This window comes from Nesoenas mayeri (genome assembly GCF_963082525.1).
Source record: "Nesoenas mayeri genome assembly, chromosome: 8".
Taxonomy (NCBI): Eukaryota; Metazoa; Chordata; class Aves; order Columbiformes; family Columbidae; genus Nesoenas; species Nesoenas mayeri.
The window spans coordinates 29,418,593-29,438,979 of record NC_137554.1 but is presented as its reverse complement, the minus strand read 5'-3'; the positions used below and the strand labels follow the sequence as shown (position 1 = coordinate 29,438,979).

The following is a 20,387-nucleotide window of genomic DNA, read 5'->3' as shown; positions in this document are numbered from 1 at the left end:
TGTCGCCAGAAGAGCCTGGCTTCATCCTCCTGACACTCATGTTTATATTTATAAACATCAATGAAGTCACCCCTCAGTCTCCTCTTTTCCAAGCTAAAGAGACCTCAGCTCTTTCAGCCTTTCCTCATAAGGGAGATAGAGGTTCTGCCACCTGCCCCCTGTCTCCCCCGCCGGCTCTCGGCTCACAGCAGGTTCGGGTAGCGCCGCTGGGACAGCAGCCTGGGTTGGTTGGGTCGAGCAGCAGCAGTGAGCTGGGAAGCAGAGAGAGTTGGAGTCAGGGAAAGCTGGGAAAGCTGTGCCACAAAATGTGGGACCTGCTGTCATTGAGATGTACCCACAAGCAGCACACCCCCCCCCCCCCATTTCCCTCCTCCATCACGCCATCCCCAACACTATCCTCCCCCAATTTATTCTCTTATAAAATACCAAACCCTTATACCCAGGGCTTTTATCCCTCTACCCACAGCAAATTGCTTGCTATCTGGCATCACCCCCAAAAGCAGGAGCCTCCCCAACAAAGCCAAAACCACCCCATCCAGTAACACCCCAGCAGCAAGATACTCTCACCTGAGAGACCTGGAGAGGGTTGAAGAGGGGAACTGCCCCCACTGGTGGGGTGGGGGTGTTGGTGCTGGTCTGGAAGGGATGAAGAGAAACTTAATGGTGACATGCCAATTTGAAAGCTACCCCCGAGCAGAAAGATGTCCTGGACCTCCCTCCATCACCCATGAATACACCTCCCTTTCCTCACCTCAACAGACAATGGAGTATCAGCAAAGGTATTTTCACTGCGCATTCCTCCTGGGAGATGCAACCAAAGAAAACCAAGCACTTTAATTTCAAGAAAAGCAGCTTCTTGAAAGGCTGATGGGGAGAGGAGTGAGGGGATCCATGCGACATTTACCAGGGTTGCTGGATGGAGGCTGAGCTGAAGGGCTTGTCCAAGCCATGAGAGGAGCATCAAGGGGGGTTGGTGATATCTGATCCTGAAATCACGTCAACCCGTTTAGAGCAGAATCTCATTGCATGGTGAGAACTCTGCACCAGATACCACACCACACCTTTGGGGTACAGTTCTGCACCCATCCCGCTGAAGAGGTACCACAAGAGCTGCAGGAACCTGAGCTAAGGGGGAGCAAACCTCTCCCACAAAGCTAAACCACCTAGAGAGCTCAAAATTAGGCAGGAGCTGGACACCAAGCCTGTGTTCAGTATAAGGGGCCACCAGGGTCCATGTGTCCTTCTCTGTTCCTTATGTCCTGCTAGGTTTGGAAGAATATCCCAAAATTTCCTGCTCCAGGACTGTAGGTCATTCTCAACCCAGAGAAAACGTGCAGGGGAGGATTTTACTCCAACATCTGCCTCCAAGCCCACCATTCAGCTGCAGTTGGGGATGTGACACCCCAAGGACCCAGCCAGGACTGGGTTAACCAGGCACAGCTGCTTCCCCACCTTGGCTGCTCTTCCAATTAAAGAGGCTTTTCTTTCCCTTCAGCTCCTAAAACCTGCCAGAGCAGTGCTGCTCACAGCTGCTGCTTTCTGCTCCAGTGGAGGGCAAGCCATCCCTGCAGAGCTTGCTGAGCACTTGGAGGACCTCCCAGATCAAAGAGGCTTTATAAATTCTCAATTATTATTAATCAAAGATTCTCTTCCAGGCTACAAACGTTCCCAGTCCCACTCTGTCCCTGCACAGAGTGGTTACAGACACAAAGAGCTGTGCAATGGCACAGCCCAGCGCCTGCATGAGGATAGAGGGAGAAATAAAGGATGAAGGAGGAACACGTGTCACCTGTCACCATGGCTGTAACCCTAGGTGTCACCCAGGGACAGGACAGCCTTTCACCCCCTACCTGTTGTCCCAGAGTGGGGGAGTCTGGGTCTGTCTCAGATGCAGCTTTGGAAGATGTTTCCTTGTTGGGTTTTGATCGAAACCAGCCAAACCACCTGAATCCAGAGCCCTGGGAAATGGAAGTTGTCATGAAGGAAAGTAGTAGAAACAGATGAAATGGGGAGGATGCTGTGGCCACCCAGATGCCCACCAGCAGTGGGCACGATTTTGGCAAAGGGAGGCACAGAAGGCATCAGGGACAAACAAGCTCAGAGCACAAAGCTTCACATCACCTCCAGCACACTCACCTTGTCCTCACCTGGCTTCACCTCCTCCGCTGCTGCCAGCTCCTCAGCAGTGTCCTCAGCCACGCTCTCTGAGGAAGGTCGGCTGTCATCTTCCAAGGAGATGGAGGAGCACTCCGAGATGGTCCGAGTCCTTGCCTTTACCTCCTCCTGGCATCACAGACCAGAGCTGCCACGTGGTGTTTCCAGAGGAGCCACCTCCAGCATAATCGGAATGTCCCCAGGACTCCTCCACGCCAGCCTGAACAAATAGTGTCCCCAGGGACCCCCATGTCCCTTACACAGGAGGTGGGGAGGGACAGCACCCACAGTGGGGTGCAGCATGCAGCCCACGGTCCCATGGCTAGAGAGGGCTATCCTAACCCACCAGGTCCCCAAGGGGAAACCTGGCACCATGATGGGGGTTTCCATGTGAGTTAAGTGTATGTAAGGACAAACCAATGAGCCCCAAATTCCACCAGGACCCCCAAGGGATCATCTCCCTCACCTCTCTGACTCACCTGCTCAGCTGAGAGGGATGGCCGCAACCCGCCGGGGGCCCGGGGGCCACCCTGGGCCTCCCCAGCATCTCCTGTGGAGCAAAGAGAAGGACACAGTCAGGGTTCAATCTAAGGACCTCCCACCATATCTACTACAACCATTTTCAGTGCTTCTATCAGCCCGACCCAGAGCAAGGCTGTGCAGCCAAGACATCCCCCTAAGAGATGCAAAAGGCTATTCAGGTCCCTGCCAGTACCAGGGAGGAGGAAACCACAAAACTACATTGGTGTATCTCAAAAACCTGAGATGAAGCTGATTTTCCCATGCAGCAAGGAAGTGACAGCGCTGCCACCGACCCACAGCTGCCCTTACTTGCTGCTTTGGGCAAGGTCTTCCAAAAACCAAGACCCTCCTGTTCAGGGCAGCCACCGCACAGCTTTCATGTATGGCACCAGGACAAGCATGGCTCCACGTTTGGGCAAGGGTAGGAGAAACAAGGTGGTGGATTACGGCAGTGCTGGCAGGCAGCAGTGTCCAAATGGACACGTGCCACAGGGGATCAGAGGGACACCCCATCCCACCACTGCTATCTGGGGACAGGTGGTTTTGCAGAGAAACAAGGCTGGGACACTCACCTGCTGGTGACACCGTCTGTGGAGGAGGCTCAGCAAAAATCTCTCCAGGAGGGGTGATGGTCCCTGGGCAAAATGCAGGGGGCTGCAGCTCTTGCCCAACACTGAGCACTGGCAATGCTGTGACCTGAACAGGTGCTGGGGGCTGGAGAGACATGTCCTCATGGGAGCTGGGTCCCTGGGGTGACACAGACTGGTTCCACTGGTCATACTGGTAGCTTTCACTCTGTGGTAGCTCATAGCCAGGCTCTCCATCTGGGGAAAAAAAACAGAAGTCACTCTTGTGTTTGGAATTTCATTGGGCTGTTGTGCAACATTCTCACATTTTCCATTATACATCACCAGGTGATGGGGGGTAAGAAGGAACACCAGGGACCACATGTGGGCAAAGGAGGAGGGAGGGCAGTGGGGAACTTTCAGAGGTATCAAGGAAGGTGGGCTGTGAAAGATGGGGTAGAACCTCCTAGGAACATGCCTGAAGTTGCAAATAAACTGGGAAGGAGAACACTATGGAAGCGCAGAGACCAAGCACCAGCAGCAAACACACACCCAGCAGTTCAGAGGAGCCTGCGGGCTCCAGCCTTTTCCTTCCCCTCCTGCTGCACACCCTGAGCAGGAAAAAAAACCATCATGGGGTTGTCACAGCCTTCATTGCTGCTCCACAGGAGCACCCACGTACTCATTTCTTGCTTTAGGCAGATTTAGTCAGGGTTGACTTTTTTCGTTTGAAAGGCAGGTTGAGCAAGTGGGGTTTGTTTTATTTAACACACACACACGTTGCTCTGTCTGATGTCAGACAGCGCAGGCAGCCCACCGCTGTCGGTTCCAGGTGTGCACACTGCTTGTTCCAGCTCTGCAGCCTCCGGCCAGAAACGTGATGGGCACCAGGAAGTTTCTTTCCCATCACCATGAGACATGGCCAGACAGGACCCAGATCCCATAGATCTGAGCTTGGGGACTGACTATGGCACCTCTTGGGCACAGCACTACAAAACCCTTTGCTTTGCCTGCTGGCATCACCTCCAGCCCACCCAGGGCTGGCTTCACACCCACGAGCTGCTCAGGATCTACAGGGAGAAGGATGGATGCTCAACTCCATGCTGCCCAGTAAGGTCAGCTGAAAAAATTCAGGGAAGACAGTCCAGGATGTAAGAATGGAGAGGGAGGCTGCTGTGACCACATGAATCCCAGCTTGGCACCTTGATTTGGGCTTTGTCTAAAATGGATGAATTCAGCACCAAGGTAGCTTTCTCTGCATGCTGGTCCCTCAGAGGGTGACTCTGGATGCCCTTCTCAATGAAAAGGACCAAGCATTAGGAAAGTGAGCTCCACAGACCACATGGAGCAGATCTGGCCTCTTGGAGAAGCCATCCCATCATACCTGTGATTTGTGTCCAGGCAAGGATGATCAGAGCCTCAGCCCTGATAGCAGCAGAAGGCAATCAGGATTGACGATCCTTTTTACTGCCTGGGAGAGCTCTGTGAATCAGAATTTGGCAGCAGCAGGGAAAGCTGATAGGAAGAAACATCTTGGAGGAATTTCCCATGTTTCACCCTGTCTGCACCAGCCTTTATTCTCCACCCATCAGTGCCCGTGCTCCCAGCAGAAAGTGAGACCTGAGCAGCATAAGCTGTGCCAAGACTTATTGCTGATGGAGATGACTGTGCAGCAACACCAGTGGGTAACCAGCCCCTGACTTCTCCTCAATGGGACATTCCAATGGACATGGAAAGCTCTCCAGCCCTTCCCTTGACAGCCACCGAGGGGAGACTCTTGCTCCTCCTCTTGACATCTCTTCACTATGGGTGGATTCTCACTGGAGGGGACTGCTGGGTCACTAAGAGGCAAAGCAAAGGGATGAAAGAGGCAGCAGAGAAGGAAAAACACTGGGCCTTCAACAGGTGTGCTGCCGCCTGGTGTGCAGAGGGACCAGCTCCTTCCCAAATCTTTTGCTCTGCAAGTGTGAAATCCCCTTAGTTCAGCTCCAATTTGCATCCTCAGAGGACTGTCTGGGAACAGGGCTGTCTGCCCCGGGGCTCAGCTGGCAGGCACATGCTTTGTCCAGCCGCCCTCCCTCCCTCCTCCTCCCACAGGGACTCCTGAAACTGCAGTAATTAGGCCCAATTACTCAGGTTTGATATGGAGGGTGCCAGCATCAACCTCTTAGTTTGCAGCCTGTCCCTGGTAGCCCCACAGCAGGGGGATGCATCCAGGCAGAAGCAAAATTGTGAGCTCTGTGAGGATGCATGGAGCAAGGAGCAGCTGCTGAGCGATGCTCTGGGGAGCAGGGAACTGCCTTCCAGCCCCAGGCAGCACAATCTGCATGTGGAGAAGCCCATTGCAGTCACTGGGCTCCCACCTGGAGCTCTGCATCCAGTTCCAGAGCCCTCAGCATAGGACAGACATGGACCTGTTGGAGAGGGGCCAGAGGAGCCACAGAAATGATCCGAGGCTGGAACAGCTCTGCTGGGAGGACAGGATTAGAGAGTTGGGGTGTTCAGCTGGAGAAGAGAAGTCTCCAGGGAGACCTTATTATGGCCCTTCTATACTTAAAAGGGGCTGATAAGAAAGATGGTGACAGACTTTTCAGCAGGACCTCTTACAGTAGGACAAGGGGTTACGGTTTTAAACTACAAGAGGGTAGATTCAGGCTGGACATCAGGAAGAAATTTGACACTGAAGGTGATGAAACACTGTCGCAGGTTGCCCAGAGGTGGTGGATGCCCCATCCCTGGAGAAATCCCAGGCCAAGCTGGTCAGGGCTCTGAGCAGCCTGAGCTGGTGAAGATGTCCCTGCTCATGGCAGGGGTGGCACTGGATGAGCTTTGAAGGTCTCTTCCAACCCAAACTATTCTGTTATTCTACAACTGCAACCTGCTGCTTAGTTTTCTTTACCTGCCATCAATGCAGCAGCCCAGGAGAGCTCTGGCTGAGCCGGTGCCACCTCCAGAGGGAGGTCATCTTCCACCTGTGAGGAACCAGACAGAAAACATGATAAACAGATGGAAAAAGGGATGGCACAGGGCAAAGACTAAGGAAAGCACAAAGCCCATGTAAAGGGAAGCGTGGTGCTGGTGGGCCTGGGGCTCACAACCCACACCAGTGTCACCACAGCTCCTTCCCAGCCAGCAAAGGGACTGCAGCACCACTGCCCTGCTGAGAGCAGGCAGGAGGGAAAACTGGAGACAGAGCAGGGCACAAAACCAAAAGCAGGCATGAAACCTGAACCAAGAGCATTAACCCAAGGACCAGACTAGAATTAAAGGATCTGAGAGCACACATGTGCAAGGTGATGCCTCACTGGTGTCCTCTACAACATCCTCACCACGAGAGGAGACTGTCATTTGCCAACCACAGCCCCAGCCTGCTCTCCTGGAGCATTTTGCCCCATGTGAGGCTCTGCAGCCCTTGCTGCTCACACCTCAGGTGTTGCAACCCCCCTGCTCCTGATGGACTTGCGTGTCCAACTGCAGAGACCACATCTGAGCTCACAAGCCAAGGGGAAAGGTGCCCAGGTGAAAACAGCCTTCCAACCTCCATACCTGTCTCCTGGGATTCAGGACAGAGAAGGAAGATGCTTCCACGGGCAAACTACAACACAAGACCCGGTGCCCCCCAGCATCCCCGCTCCTCCTTACCTCCCACTCCCGGCAGCAGGCTCGCAGCTGGACCAGCCAGTCGGGCTCCAGCATCTGGTCTTGTTCTGGCATCTCCAGGAGCAGTGGGTCACTGAGCTTCAGCCGCTCGCCGAGCTGCAGAGCCAGGAGGGACACGGGGCTCCTGACATCTCAGCTCCGCAGAGGAGAGACCGATCCTCACAGTAATTGCACATGGCCACGCACACAGGCCCAGGGGAAAATAGCACCAGAACTGCACTTCATAATATGGGTGTTAAAGTAATGCCAGCCTCTTGTGCAAGATTTATTTTCTCTCCTGCATTGCTGCGGAGAGGTGCTGGCCTGTCCTGTGCCGCACAGAGAGCCTCCCAGCAGGGCTGTCTCAGCCACCTCTGCAGAGATGTCAAAGATGCTCTTCACATCAGAGAGGCAGGTGACTATTACCAGCCTTTTCTCCTCTGAGCTAAACAAGCACCTCTTAATCCCACTTGACAGCCAGCCCGAGGCACTCACAGGTTTGCAGGACACCCCACCAGGAGCTCTGGTATGAGCCCAGGGCTGTGCACCAACGCCATCCCTGCTCCAGGAGGGTGGATGGGAGCCAGGAGGGTCTGAGGTAAGGGTTCCCTCAGCTGTCTCCTTGCCCAGCCTTTGCAATAAGCATTAACATCACTAATAACCACACAGAAAACAAATAACAGGGCTGGGAGGGCCCTTCTGAGGCTACCTGATCCATCTGCCAGCCATCAAGAAAAACCTGTGTGTCCACGCCAGCCCGCGTTTGTCCAATTTGCACTTAGAAATCTCTGAGGATAAGATTTCACAGCCTCCCAGGCCTGTCCTAATGTTTAACATCCTTGCGGCTAAAGAGTTTTTCTTGATATCTAAGTGAAATCTTGCATGCTGCAAATTAAGCCTCTCGATTCCTGCTCCTGCAGAAGCTGCGGGGACAGGCAAGCACTGTCCCCTAAGGAGCCGCCTCCTGCAGGCCCAAGGGCTGTTATCGCATCCCCGTGCCCCTTCCTCCCCCCAGCATATCTTCCCTGGAAAGAAAAAATAAGCCTGACACCTTCAGAGGTCATTTTCCCCTCGATCTCTTATCACCCCTGCTCTTTTATACACTTGCCCCAATTTGGCCCCATCTCTGAGCGCAGCATCCTGAACAGGGCACAGTGTCCCAGTCAAGACCCCTGAGACCTGAGCATGGGGGGATTATCACCTCCTTGTCTCAGAGGTGTCATTCTTGCTCTCACAGACCAGAATAACATTATAACATCCCTGTTATGTTGCTGCTTGGTATTTTTTCCATGCTCCACTATCTCCCCCAGGTCCCTCTCTGCGGTATTGCTGCTGCGGGTTTAATTTCTCCAGCGAGAGAGGGGTCTGTGCCGCTCTGGCTGCAGCCATCTCGATGACATGGGGCTCCAACTTTTGCCAACGGAGCAAGAGGCTCTTCTGGGGTGACCCATTCCACCAGCCCCAAGGTGCAATGGAGGGCTCCCTGCAGAGCTAAATCACAGCCTGGAGAAATTGCTTAGACATGGGTCCAGTTTTAAGATAGCTGGATGAGGGGAGATAACACTCACCCAACGACTTCATTCAAGGCTTTACTGAATTTGCGCTTACTGGTATCAACTCACTTCTTGGGGATTTATCAAGCTCCTTCCCAGGTTCTTTCATCCATCTTATGCTTATTTATCTTCCCAGCTTTGCTATGAGGCTGTTGCATCAAGGGCCACCAAAAGCCCTTGGTGACTTTGTGGTTGTGACTTTGCAGCTCAGCCACACTCCACAACCACATAGGTCTCAGCTACGCCCCCCCTCTACCAGTCCCCATCAGCTATTTCTCTTCCTATTCCCAAATCTGTTAAAAATCTAAGTAATTTTTTAAAATCTAAGTCTAAACTGGCACAAAACACGATTTCTAACTCCAGGTTACAGAGAGACACAACCCACATGGATGGAGCCCAGCACAGGACATCGGACAACCATGGAGAGCCCAGTAACCCAGCACCCAGCCAGGAGCTCACACTACCTACAGACCCACTGTCCCATCTCTTTGCAAACACGCGTGTTCATCCTAAATCAATTGCAGGAAAGAGGAAATTATAAGCATGATTACTCCTAAACGGGGGGAATGTTTAATCCAAAAGCTAATGTGCACTTTGATCCAATATTAATGAACCAGCACCTGGTTGTATATCGTCCCCAGCTTCAAAAGAGGGGAAGTCTTAATCAAACACTAATGTGTATCATAATTTGTAACACAGTCTAAAACATCAAAGACAAGAGTGTCTACAAATGCACTAGTTTTTCAGATGAAAGTGTTTTCTCCCTGGAGAAGCATTATACCCAGCAGAACGGCAGATCTGAGAGGCTGTTAGACAGTAAATAGGTTTCAATGACGGGGTGGGGGGGCTGCGCCAGCCTAGTTTTGGGCGATTTCTATAGCACCTGCTTCAGGCAGGCATCCTTGCTGCCCCACATCTCACATCACCATGGCTTTTGCACCCTTCCTGCAGGAAGACTACTTCGACCAGCCTCGTCACCACCCTGGTGATGTGCATGGAGCAGGCAGAGCCACTGTTCCACAAGCCCGACTGGCCCAGGTGGACCTGAGATATTTTGCTTCTTCCCTCCCTCCCCATGAAGCAAAGGAGCACCCCACAGCAGGGAAACACAACCATGGGATGATGTGGGGAAACGCCAAGCACTCACACTTTGGCTCCTTAACTCTGTGCTATTTAGAATTTCAAAAAGCCCCCCCAGAACAGAAAACATCCTTTGCTTCCAAATAACTCTGCTCCTACTTGGCAGTCAACAAAATTCCTTTTGTTTTTTTACCCTAAATCTGCGAGTATTAGAGACCCTGCGTAGGTGTTGGCTTTGTCATGCTCAGCACATCCCAGGCAACAAATATCTGGGGCTGCTCAGAGCTGCCAACCACCCCTGGCCATGGGGAAACCCTGATGATGCTTCCCACAGCACTAGGTCCTGAATGGGTACCACCCTGCCAAGGATGCAGGGGGCATAAGACTCACCTTCATCACCTGCTGTGCCAGGACAGGGTGGCTGGTCGGATCCTGTCCCAGGAGCGCGGTGGCGATCTGCTCGCAGTATTGCAGGGCCTGGGCTGGGAGCCCATGGTCAGCCAGGCGAGAGGCGTAGAGGAGCTTATACACCTTGGGAGAGGGAAACAGAGCAGATCATAGAAAAGTTTGGGTTGGAAGGGACCTTCAGAGTTCATCTAATCCAACTCGTCGTGGCTTCAGGGGGATGAACGTGTATTTTGGGACAAGTCTGAGCTGCTGCACCAGAGGTGCTTGTGCATCTCTGCTACCTGGAAAGGGAGCAGGAAGGATTCAGGCTGTCGTAGCTGCTGGCAGTACTCAAATACTTCCATCCTCTGGATGGCCTCCGTCCTGGCAAACTGGGCGAAGGTCTGACTGCAGAGGAGAGGGGAGGTTCAGCAAGCAGGACTCTCACCCCAGCCAGACCCACACGTAAAATCACAGCTCCACCACCATGCCAGCCTGCAGCTGGAGAGCCCCACAGCAAAGCTCACATTATGAGCAGTAAAAACCCACAAATAGTGGTTGCTTTGGCATAAAAGTGAGACCCTGGGGATAGGGAGAAGGTGGGACATGTCACCGCCTGCCTGGGCTCACTCACCGGTGGCTGCTGCCCAGCAGAGCCATGCGGGCTGCCTTCGCCCCAAAGTAACCAAAAGGAATATCTGCCACCAGGTAACAGAAATGAGCTGCTTCAATTGCTCCTCTGCCAGCTGGGTGGGAGGAAAAAAGACAAACAGTCCTGAGAGAGAGGTCTCTGCATGGTCAGCATTGCTTTGGAGGCCTCCAAGCTCACATGAAAACCCAAACAACTGCCCCACTTTCCTTCCCTTCTCCCTGCTTTTTGCCTGTTTTTCTCGATTGCTGCTTTCTGTGCCAAGGAGGGGGTTTCAAGTTCAGTGCTAGGATCAGGGCAGCCTGTGCAGGTCCCAGGTCCATCTTCACCTCTGCAGGGTGCTGTCATTGCCGTGAAACCCCTGAGGGACACTACAACTAGGAGCAAGTCTCAGTCTCTGCAGTCACATGTGTCTCCCCTGGTTCCAGCCGCTCCAAAAAGAACAACTAATGGATGTGTCTGAGTCTGACAGCTCTGGGGTACAGGTGTGTGCACTCCATTTCAATAGTGACATGCCCCCATGCCAGTGTGGACATGCACGGTGACATTGCAGGTGCTCACCCAGGTGTTGCAAGACAGCGGGAGCATAACTGCTCACATCTGCTCACCCAAAGTATCTCCCATGGTGACAATGGCTCGGTGGTTCAGTTCCATGTCTCCAACCTTGTTGGACAACATCACAGCCAGGTGGGGCCTCCAGTCTCCCCATGTGGCATCTCCGCAGCACTGGAGGGAGATGAGAGGAGAGGGCAGGTGAGCAGACATGGTGATCACAAAGTGGGTGTCACAGCAGGTGACACAAGCACAGGATTATGCCTCTTGCTCACAAACCAGTGCTGCCTGGGGGATCCTTCCTGACATGAGCTGGAAGAGGGTCTGCAGGGGGTCGTTGGTGACCAATGTGCTGGTGAACCTGCAAGGACACAAAGATGGGGCTGCCATGCCAGGACTCCAAACCCTCATTCACCTCCAAGGGCACATCCCAAACACCCCAGGAAAGCAGTGTCCTGAGGGGTTTCCCAGAGATGGCAGGAAGGCTCATCAGCCCACCAGGCTGATGATCTGCACCACCTCCAGAGCAGGCAAGTCTCCAGGACAGCACTGGATAATACCTATTTAAAAGGATTCAGGTTGCACAAGACAGAAAATTTATACATAACTCTCCCTGAAGGAATCAACTCAATCCAGATTAAGTACATTAATTCCACCAAAAAAAAACGTTCGTACAAGTGGGATGAACAGCTCAGGCCAGGCTCAGGCCATGGTGAAGAAAGCTCAGCTCCCCCTTCCCCAACAGCTAACTTTGCCAGGGCAGCGAGAGCAAAGACAGACTCAAGAATAAATCTACCCAACATCTCCAGGGAGTGGCTTTCCTTCTGCTTTCCAGCTCTTACTTCATTTCTCATGTCCATCAGGAAGCTCAAAGGACTCAGGCACACCCAGATGGGTGCCCCTTCTCCAAAAACAATGCTTTTTTTTTTTTTTCAATGCGCTGGGGCTGAAGGCACCCAAAGGCTTGGCAAAGCCAGCCACAGAGCTTTGTGCCCTGTTTGAACCTCTCCAACAACTTACCCAGTGAGCACCCAGCTGTAGGTCCGAGGGTCCATCTTGCTGGAGAGGAAGAGAGCATGGCCCCACAGATGGTTTCTCATGGCCCAGACCAGAGCATCCTGCAGCCGAGACGAAGATAAAGGATTTGCACTAACCCCACTGTCCTGCCTTCCTCTTCTGCCAGAAGAACCCCTGCTCAGCCAGCTTTAACTAATAAACTCAAAAAAAAAACTCTTCCACATTCACAAGGGCCCCTTTATCTTTCTACCTTGCACAATGACAACAACTTGGACCTTCATAGCAATACTGTCTTTTCCTGGATTCCCAGTCTGGGCATCCAGGCTTCCCTGCATCCAATGCTCCTCTCTCTCCCTGTACCTTTGGCAACTCCTGAGATCACATAGATGCAACTAAACCCATGGTGATGGTAAAAGCCTCTGCATCTTGTCTTCACTCAGGGCTCCATCCCAGTTCCCAGCTATGGAGATAATGAGGGGTCTGGAGCATCTTTCTTATGAAGAAAGGCTGAGAGAGCTGAGTCTGTTCAGCCTGGAGAAGAGAAGGCTGAGAGGGGACCCTATTTATGCTGATAAATATGTCAAGGATGGGTGCCAAGAGGATGAACCAAACTCTTTTCAGTGGTGCCCAGTGACAGGATGAGGGGCGAAGGGCACCAACTGAAACATCAGAGGTTCCATCTGAATACGAGGAAAAACTTCTTTACTTTGAGGGTGACAGGGCCTGGAACAGGCTGCCCAGAGAGGTTGTGGAGTCCCCTCTGGAAACATTCAAAACCAACCTGGACACACTCCTGTGTGATCTACTTTGGTGAACCTGCTTTAGCAGATGGGTTAGAACTAGATGATCCGCAGAGGTCCCTTCCAACCCAAACCATTCTGTGAAATCACTGTCACAAGCCCTGTTGTACAAACAGCTTAAAGGGCTGATACCACATCCACAAAGCACCTCTTGACCACCTTTCTATTTAAAACCTGAAGAGGCCAAAGGGGCTAAGGACAAAAGTCACCCCCGTGTCCCAGACCCCACTCACCACTTACTTTCTTCCTGCCATAGTAGAGGAGTTTGGTGAATTTCTCCACTATCTGTGCCTGTGTCTCCACGACAGGAGGGACCTCCCCCGTGATGAGGTCCAGTGTCCCCGACTGACGTGACATCCACTCGTCATCCCTCAGGCCGATCAGGTTTGCTGCGGGGTTTTGCCTCTTGTACTTCTCCTGGCGCCTGCAGTCTCGCATCAGCAGCTCAGCCGTGTCCGAGCCCACCATGGACTGCGAGAGGGGAGAGCAAGGCCCATGGAGGCTGCCCCATGAGTGAAGGGTGCTGACACTTTCAGTCCAACACCTTTACACTCCTATCCTCATCGTATAACAATCTCTCCAACAAAACCAGCCTTGGCCGCCGGCATAGAGTTTTGAAAGGCAAACGATTCAGCAAAACTAGCAAGACCTTCACAACACTCACTCTGAAGACCTTACTCATCTGCTGCCAGCAAGCAGTCAGATTAGATTGTGTGGGTTTCATTGGATTAATGAAATAATCCCATTTTAAGCATAAGTGCTGGCTCCCTGATAAAGGTGGCAACATTCCCTTTCCAAGCTGTTATAGCATCAGGTTGTTGCTAGTTCACAAGGATGAAAAGTAATCCCTGAGAAGGGTTTTCTCCAAAGATCCGGGCAGAATCAACCTGATTGATGGTACTGTGGGAATGGGATGCTTTTAAGGTACATTCCCCTGAAAACAGCAACTGGATCGAGAGGCACATGAGAAGCATGTAACTTATTTCACTTCTAAGATCACGAGGGTCATCCCCTTCCCACGAGACACCTACCCCATTCTGCTGGCAGAGGAGGACCAGGAATTTCCAGAGAAGAGCTGAATCTCTGCCTCTCTGTGTTGAGAGATCACAGCTCGTGGTTATCTTCTGCTGGCAAAATGTAATCACATCCAGCTTGTGCAGATCTTCCCTACAGCAGCAGAGAAAGGTATCAAAAAAAAATGAGGGAAAGCAATCTAGGACATCATTCAGACTCAAAATGTCCCCAGGTTCACTGATAAAGATGCCAAAGATTCACAGTGAGAGATGGAGAAGAAAAGATCCCCAGTGCCAATGACCACATACCACACTGGCCACGTCAAGCTCAAAAATACTTAAAATATTGTAACATTATTATGCCTCTTCACAGACTTCAGAGATGCAAAGGGTATCTCTAACTCTCTACCCTCACAACAGTATTTTCAACCATCCATCTGCAAGGACCTTCAAGTTTTGCTGTGCTGCTGTTACAGCCATGGATGTCCCAGGCTGCAGGAGCAGGTACACATACAGGCATTATCTTCTATTTAATTAACTGGTGTAGTGCAGGCAAAAGACATGCTTATGACCACATATACCCTTTTGGTCTCAAACAGAAGCAGAAACCTTTAAGCCATGTGCAAACCAGGCAAAACTGCTGTATTACAATAAAATAATAGGACAGTTGGAAAGAAAAGGTGGCTGGGACACAAAATGAGCCAGGGGATGGGGTTGGAGCTGGGGAAAGACTGGGCATACACAGCTCTTTGTTCTGTAAATGGTTTTCCTCCTTCTGCACATTACCTTTCCCTCCCCACTTTGGTTCTGAGTGACTAGAAGAAACAGTGGTGTAACCAGTATGATACAGAGCCAACCTGATGCAACACACCACGATTCAGCCCCAGGCTCACACTGGGTCCAACCCTGCCATGCTTAACAGTCTCAGGGTACAAAAGACTTAAGAAAAGCTTAACCACAGGTTGTCCTAGGGCTTTAGACATCCAAAAGAATCTCCCCAAGAATCAGTTTTCTGGGACAATTATGAAATAAGGTCACATATACAAACTAAACTGAGACCACATCCTATGGATAATAAAAAAAACCCAACAATCTCCAACAATCCAAACCAATCTATACCACAGCAAAGGAGATGGACTCCTAATCTGAATCCAGACTCAGCCTTTGCACGTATTTCCCAAAACCATGGGGAACCCAAATTCTGCCCTGAGCTGACATCTCCTTCCAAAGGAGAGGTGCTCCCAGGCCAGCCATGCCAGCAGAGCCAGGAGGACTCATCTCCCAGACCTGCTGGTGTGGCATACCTGGCCAGCGGCCCCGGGAAGGCCTGTAGCTCCTCCATCTCTTTTGTGTCCTGAAGGATTGCCTAAAAATCAAGAGCAACAGCTGGATTCCAGCAGTCAGACCAGCCCCAGCTGGGCTGGCTGAAAGTCAGTGCCTTGGACAAGGATTTAACGGTGCTAGTGAACTCATTCTCTGTGCCACCTTAAGGTAACCCCAGAGCATATACCTTAAACCATCACATGGACCCCAGTGCTAAGGTCCAGGAAAGAGATGACACCTGCCTCCTTTGGGAGGCAAAACAGGAGGAGAAAATGCCATGGTAGGCTCAGGGGATGGATACAGCCTCCACATCAGAGCAACTCAGAAAGGTGAACAGAATTGTCCTTCAGAGAGACATGGACTACATCTGCCCCCATCAGAGGGGATTGCTGTGAACAGGTTATCAACAGCACAAGGGTTATGGAGCTGATGGAGCAGAAAACGGGGCCCAAAGGCTGAAAGTAATAACCAGGCACGGGCTACTACAACACAGACTCTAGACCTTATGGGCTAGAGATGAGACAGCAGCCAGGGACAGGAAGGTGGCTGAGGAGGCTGTTTGGGTGACAAATGGTGTTTGCATCACTTGGGGCAGAAGGAGCCGCTGCAGAGAGGGAACCAAGCGTGGTCTGACGTACCTCCAGGCTGTGTAGCTCAACACGGGCTAGTTGCCCCTTGGCAGGTTGGTGGGGACACACCAGCACCAGCTGGCCTCCAGCTCCAAAGCACACTACCACGTGTGGCAGCAGGAACTTGTGGGGTACCACCGGGGTTGGAGTGGACACCGAAGGCCTCCCTGTAACAATACACATCACCATGAGTCCCCTCATCCGGACCCCACACCACCTCTGCTACAGACATGACCAGGTCTGAACCTGGCCACTCAAATTAAGCAACCCACCAGCAACCCCAACGTGCAAGAACCATCCCCCAAAGCAGAAGGGAAATACAAGACAGCTCCTGCACCCACCAGGGCGGAGCCACCAGACCATGGACCCACCCCACATGCCTCAAGTTTCCACAACCTCCTCCAGAAAAGGACCAAGCTGCAAGACAGCAAATCTCCTAACACTGTCCATTTATTTGCTTGTTTTACCCTTGTCATCACACCTCACCTGCTTGTGCTAGGCTCCAGGTCCCCGAAACGGTGGGGTCATAGTGGTCGGCACCATCGCGGATGTACTGGCTGAGCTCATAGCTGCTGGAGCTGAGCCCTGATTCACGGTACTGCAGGAGCAGGTTGGGCTGGCCTGAGGGCTGAGAGGATGGGAGAAAACACAAACCTGGCTGAGAAACCAGGGACAGCACTGATCTTTCACTCCCAGAGTGGTGGGACAGGCTCTGCTGCTCCATAAAAGTGCCCAATAGGAACAGCACAAGTGATTCCCAGCTGAGCAGCTCACTCACTTCAGCATCTTAGGTTCATCATGGTCCATATCCTGGTCATACTCAACAGCTTTGAAAGTAATTTACGTCAGCCACCAGTCTAGCCCAACAGCTCTCCTAACCCTAACATGGACTCCTCAATGCAGCCAGGGCTTGGGAACCCAAAAAAGCATCACCCTGGAGCAAAACCACCACAGCAGCTTTGATTTGATCTTTTAATTTGCTCTTGGAAAAACACTGTGATCAGGACACGAGTGTGATAGAGCAGGACTTGGTGGGCAGAGCTGACAGTGACATAGACCTTTTAGCTACCCAGATAAGATGCAGAAAAGCATCGCACCAAGCCTGGGTTTCTGTCTTGCTCTGTGCAGGAGCAGTGTGCAGCCCCATGGGGGAACAACAGCCCAGCAGATGGACAGCTCATAAGTACTAATAATCCACTATAATAATCCCCAGAGACTGTCAAGCACTAAGTGCAACATACCAAATCAGCCTTTTTATCCGCAGCCTCATTCTCAGCTGGAGAAGGGACACATGGATTGCTCCCTAAGCCTCTGGGAGAGCTCTAAGCCTTTCCTCCTCCACCCCTGCCCATCTTAAGGTTACCTCTCGGCTGCCAGGCTCCTCCACATCACTACCAAGGGTTTCTCCCCCTGCCCACTCCTGCTGGGCAGCTGAGATGTATCTCTCCTTGTAGGAGTCGTAGGTCTGTGTCCTGCAGAATAAAGCAAAAGCAGAAGCCCTGAAGATCAGAAGATTTTTGAACCACCACAAACCCTCTGACTTTGCAGCAGGTGGTTGCACCAGGTGATGCCCAGACCCCCCACCCTTACCTGTCCTGGCCTGGGGGGGTTGCAACCAGGTTGGGGTGGTAACCCCTGTAGTAGTGCTGACCCTGGTAATTGGTACTCTTGTTGTAAGGCTCTCTCTGTCTCAGGTCTAGAGAGAATATCAAGATTTAGCATTGGCCCTCCAGAGCAAAAAGCTGTAATGAAGTTGCGAAAGAAAAGCAATGAGTCAGACAATTTGTTGTGCACACCCCATTTGCTTCCAAATTAGGCCGGCGCATTGAAGGTATGATAAAGCTCTGTACATGTTTGCCAACACAGCAGTGATGTCCTTCCCTCCCTCCTCCCTCTCCTTTTCTTCAGTGCAGGAACTCCGGAAGCAGCAAAAACAAGGCTGTAGCCAACCTGATCACACAGCACCATCAGCATCCGCAGGTTCAGCCCAAAAGCTGAGAATGAAACAGGTTTTTAGCCATGCATATCAAGATTAAATGTTCCCTTGGGTACACCTAGGCCCTGCTCACATCTCCCAGACACAGACTAAGGGCAGTGCTGCAGAGACCACAGCACCGATGGGCTGGGAACATGGGCAGGAGCAAGCCCTGGAGATGTGCACACCCTAGGAGAACAACCTGTTCTGGAGAAAACATCACCTCTTCTGCAAGGAGCAAGTTGCTTCCATTCCCAGATCCAAAGAAGAAGCCCATACCTCTGTCATCCTGCCAGGCCAGCGGCTGCCACTGGTGGCTTTGGTGGGCATAGCTGTCCCCATAGCTGGCTGCTGGATACTGCCGGTAGGGGTCTTCAAACCCTTGCCTAAAATACAACACAATCTGAGAGAGGGTGCTACTGTAGCTTCTGGAACACATCTAGGGTTAGATATTCCCTGGATGTGATTTTTGGAAGTAGAAATGGTGACAGAAATAAAGCCAGATCTCCTGATCAGGAGCAGCAGGAAGTTTGGATCCTTTCCCATCCCCATTCATTAGAAAGCTTTGCACTGCAGTGTCAGGAGATGCCTAATTTCAGCTTGATGGTGTGAACTTGTCACAGGGACCATTCTTCACTCATATTTTAGGAGAAGTCCCCCAAAAGCACTTTCTCCACCAAGCTCTGGAGCCTCTGTGTCCACCACACCACCCAGCAGGTCTCCCCCTGAGCTGGAGCCCAGTCCCAGCCTAAGTCACTTCCCCCCACAACACTCACACACCTTAATCCTTCCCAATTTATGCAATGATTTGGTCAGTCTCACACAACACCCCCCTTTCCCGGTGCAAGCATCGCACCACCTCCACACAAAACCCCCATATCCATGCCATAACTCATTGAGGGCCATAACTCAAGCAAATCAACCCAAACTTGCTGGTGTACTCAAAGCTTTTTCTTGGCATCAGGAGCATCCTCTAGCCCACATTTTATCCTTCCACCTCCTGCTGTTCCAGCAGCTGAGTTTGCTAACTCCCTTTTGCTCTGATATTGCCATTTATATTTTTATTGTTCACCTTGCACTTCGTAAAGAACAACTCCATTTAATCAAACCTTCAAGAAAAATGCACCTCGGGACCAAGACAAAGCCTGTGAAGTAGCAACCACAGAAGTCACAGCTGGAAGAAGAAATTGGAGCTGCAGCTTCTACACAGCCTTAAATATAGAAGTCATTGGCTGCCTTAATAGCTGGACATCATCTAATCATTGCATTTACAGTTGGTGGCTGCTCAGCACTTGGCGAGGGAAGCACCCTTGTCACAAGCCCACAAGAGCAATGGAACAGCCAAATCTTATTTTAAGAAGGTTTAACAAGGAGGATGCTCAGTGTGAACATCGCCAGGTGATGCAGCTCTCACCTGGAATACGGTCTGTTGGGGCGGCTGCTTTCCGAGTACTCGGCCCGGGAAGCCGGTCTGTGTGTGTCCCTCTGGGGGAGGTGGCCTGGGAGGTGGCCCCCATCCCAGGAGCCGGGGCGAGGGGGGCGTCTTGTGTGGAGGAGTGGCTGCCTGTGCTGTGGTGGGGGGCCGTGGTACGCGTCTCCCCTTCCCCACTGGGCTGCCTGCCTCTCCCGGGGCTGGGGTGGCCAGGCAGGGGCCCAGGGGTCCATCACAACCTCTCCACTTTCCTGTTACGTCAAGTCCCAAATGGCTTTGGTGACCTGGAAGGAGTGAGTCACAGTGCATTGGGTCAGTGCTTTTTCACCCTCTCTCAAAGCCTCCCCACCCCATAAAGTCTGCTGCCACCTACTCCTCACTTCTGAGAGCCCGCTGGAAACACACCATAATTTCCAAAATGCCCAGAAGCAAGGAAAAGCATCTCCACATCTGCCTAAACTTGGATCTTCCTTTAAAACATCAATCTTAAGTGGTCTGGTTTTGAAAGTAACAGTCATCCAGCTCTTCCCAGAGCACCCAGGTATTAATAGCATCCTCCTGCACCCCTGGCCGGTCCTGCAAAGCCCCCCCGCACAAGAGACAAATCAGATTTACCTCTGTGACAAGGTGCGGAAACCCCATTTTTTACATGATAATGGAAGGGATATTGGCAAAGCTGCCAGCAGGACAAGGAGAGTTATTCTCAAAGAAATGAGTAGGGACAGAGTCAGGGAGAAGTGGAGCTTTGCTTACGTGAGCTATGATATGAGGTGGAAACAGATATTTCCTCCTGCCTCTCAGCTCCAACAAGAATAAAGCAGTTAAAGGAAACATCAGTTTCAATTGTAATGATCTCAGACAGAAGAGGAAACCCTAAAGAGAGCCCAGGACAACACGTGGGTAAAAGCCTGAGCTGATGGGGCGATGCCACCCTCCAGCCCCCTCAAAGGCTCAGGGACATCCCCGACACAGGCAGATGGCCAGCTACCCTCTGAACCCCTTGTCACCCCTTCACACACAAAGTTTAAGGCACTTTGAGGCAATTTCAGGGCTGGGGGCATGGAAACCTTAGGTCTGAATAGCGGCAGCTTAGTTT

The 20,387-nt window shown here is 51.9% G+C and overlaps 1 protein-coding gene across 1 annotated transcript; it reads right to left on the bottom strand.

The window, feature by feature from the left end:
- Positions 1-182: 182 nt before the first annotated feature.
- Positions 183-19,524, bottom strand: LOC308043182 (protein transport protein Sec16B-like; the record flags this gene model as incomplete). The annotated part of the gene is given in 24 exon segments (XM_080349102.1): positions 183-251; positions 568-636; positions 1,851-1,958; positions 2,137-2,283; positions 2,634-2,704; positions 3,249-3,500; positions 6,142-6,214; positions 6,885-6,998; positions 9,905-10,045; positions 10,121-10,214; positions 10,216-10,305; positions 10,536-10,647; positions 11,159-11,276; positions 11,382-11,463; positions 12,123-12,220; positions 13,160-13,390; positions 13,951-14,086; positions 15,237-15,298; positions 15,894-16,051; positions 16,371-16,512; positions 17,248-17,356; positions 17,475-17,580; positions 18,139-18,245; positions 19,274-19,524. Coding segments are annotated over 24 exon segments (2,940 nt in total).
- Between the last annotated feature and the right edge of the window lie 863 nt (positions 19,525-20,387).